Source organism: Lolium perenne, chromosome 7 (assembly GCF_019359855.2).
Source record: "Lolium perenne isolate Kyuss_39 chromosome 7, Kyuss_2.0, whole genome shotgun sequence".
NCBI lineage: Eukaryota > Viridiplantae > Streptophyta > Magnoliopsida > Poales > Poaceae > Lolium > Lolium perenne.
The window spans coordinates 148,230,367-148,232,612 of NC_067250.2; the positions used below are offsets into that span (position 1 = coordinate 148,230,367).

General features: G+C 56.7%; 1 protein-coding gene across 1 annotated transcript; it reads left to right on the forward strand.

Annotated features, from left to right (window-relative positions):
• The first annotated feature begins 754 nt into the window (after positions 1 to 754).
• On the forward strand, positions 755 to 1,805 carry LOC127300854 (uncharacterized). The gene has a single exon (XM_051331047.2). It carries the CDS (start codon positions 884 to 886, stop codon positions 1,634 to 1,636), a length of 753 nt encoding a protein of 250 aa, XP_051187007.1. The 5' UTR covers positions 755 to 883; the 3' UTR covers positions 1,637 to 1,805.
• The last annotated feature ends 441 nt before the right edge of the window (positions 1,806 to 2,246 follow it).

Here is a 2,246-nt window from a genome sequence, read left to right on the forward strand (position 1 = left end):
TTACTCTCCCATACGGGCCCAGCATAATATACCCACTAATTATTCAATCTACCAGGAGATATACACTGCCACTATACTGGTCCCAGTGCTAACGTGGACCAATGGCTATTGAAGTTGCCGCGGGAGCAAATGCCGCCCGGTTCACTTTATTCACTCTCCTTGGGGATGCGCATGTTAATTAGCTAGCTAGTGGCGCATTGTTTTTGTTTGAGTTTTTGGGTTTGAGGCCCTGACGGCACGTACTTCAACCATTGTTGGGTTCTAGGTGTTGACTGTGGTGGATAAATGTTTTATAAAGTATGCTCTTGCCATTTTCTTGGCAAATAAACACCGTATGCATTGCTTTGATGCAAAAGCCGGGGCTCCATCTCTATTTAAGAAAGAAAAATTGCCACGTGAGTTTCAATTAAAATCGGATGTTATCACTGAGATAGAATTACTCGTAAGAATTAGTCACGCTGTGTTGAACTAACATCGGGAGAACGGAACACGTGAGCACGATAAGCCGCGTAGTATTGAAGCGCTGGAGGCGAATCTTCTCGCTGGTTGCCGCTCTGCCTACCTGGCTGGCCAGCCGGTCCCGTTCCCAGCTGCTGCAAACCGCACGTTGCCGCCAGGAGCAAAGCAACAGTGCCAGTGCCGCCAAAATGTACCTATCGTACGCGGCGCAGGAATGCAGCTATTCCATCCTGTCCTCTGCGTTCTCACCTTTCGGCCCGCCCATTGTTTATTCACGGCCGCGCGCGAGAAGAACAAGCTGGCACGGTCCGGAGCCTATATATACGCACAGCTCACCCGAGCTAAGGCAAAGCATCGCATTATTTGATCGACAGTTCGACAAACAGAGCAAGAACGATCGTGAGCTGTTGCTCGATTTGGATCCATGGCGGCCGAGCTCGGGTGGTGGCCGATGTCGCCGTGGCTGAGCCCCGGCGCGGCGTGGTTCATCTTCTTCAACGCCCTCGTCGGCGCCATCGCGCTCATGTCGTCGTCCCGGGGGCAGCAGCAGCACGACGGCCGCGAGCGCAGGCTGGCTCGCACCGCATCCACCGTAGTCCTCGACAGCCTGCGCTCCATCTCCATCTTCTCCTTCCACTCCGCGGGGGACTACAGCGTCGCCTGCTCTGCGCCGGCGCCGGCGCTCCACCACGTGCAAGAACAGTACCACACGTTCCAAGAACAAGAACCACGGGAGGAGGTGGCGCCCCAGCTCCCCCGTGAGCCCGAGGCGGCATCGGTGGCCGAAGAAGAAAGCATGGTCTTGCCGCAGAGCGCGCCTGGTGCTGCGGCGGCAGCACCAACCGCGTCCCCGGCGGCGTCGGAGAGCCAGGTGGAAGACGACGAGTCCTCCATCAGCTTGGACGAGGCATACGCGCTGGCGCGCGCAAAGCGGCAGCCACCAGCGGCTGCCGCTGCCGATAAGGTGCCGGCCAAAAAGGAGGCGGCGGCGGACGCCAAGGCGCGAGCCGTCGGCTGCGGGCGGGGAGCAGAGGAGGCGGAAGGGAAGGCGGAGGTGAACGCGCGGGCGGAGCAGTTCATCCGGCAGTTCCGAGAGGAGCTCAAGCTGGAGCGCATCAACTCCATCCTCAACTACACCAGCGCGCTGCGCCGCGGCGCCGGGGCGGCGCCACGGTAGTCGGTTGCGCTCGGGGGCAGCTCCGATCGTCTCGATTGATTGCGTAGAGGGAATATTTTCATTTGTTTGTACAGCACAGGGTGGTGCCACAGCACACACAGTTTTGGATTGTTTTACTGCACCACATATACGCAGAGATAAAATGCGCAAGACTAGCTCACAACACGCATCTCTGGACTTCCAATGAATACCGGCAACGTCGACTGGTCACGGAAAATTATGTGCAGCATGAGCTCGGTGGTTGGCAGCAGGGGCCGGTCTCCTTGAGCTTCGCGGTTCGGTTCCAACTCCCGATGAATGACGACGGCGACGGCTTTGGGCGTCGTTTTCATTTCTATTGGTGTCAATGTGGAGTTTTGATTTCAATCGGGCGGTTGTTTTCATTCATGTAGGCGTCAATGTGGAGTTTTGATTCCAATCAATGCGAGTGGTTTCAAGTTCTCCGGATGAAAACCTATGCTCCATACGGCGGCGACGGACGCGTCATTACCTTGTTGGAGTTGTTACCTTGAACCTTTTGGCCTTTGCGGTGCGACAGGTTTGCTTCGGAGAGGCACTTGTCGTCTCCACGAAAACGGGATCCCCTGATCCAACCGGTGGACTACAACCC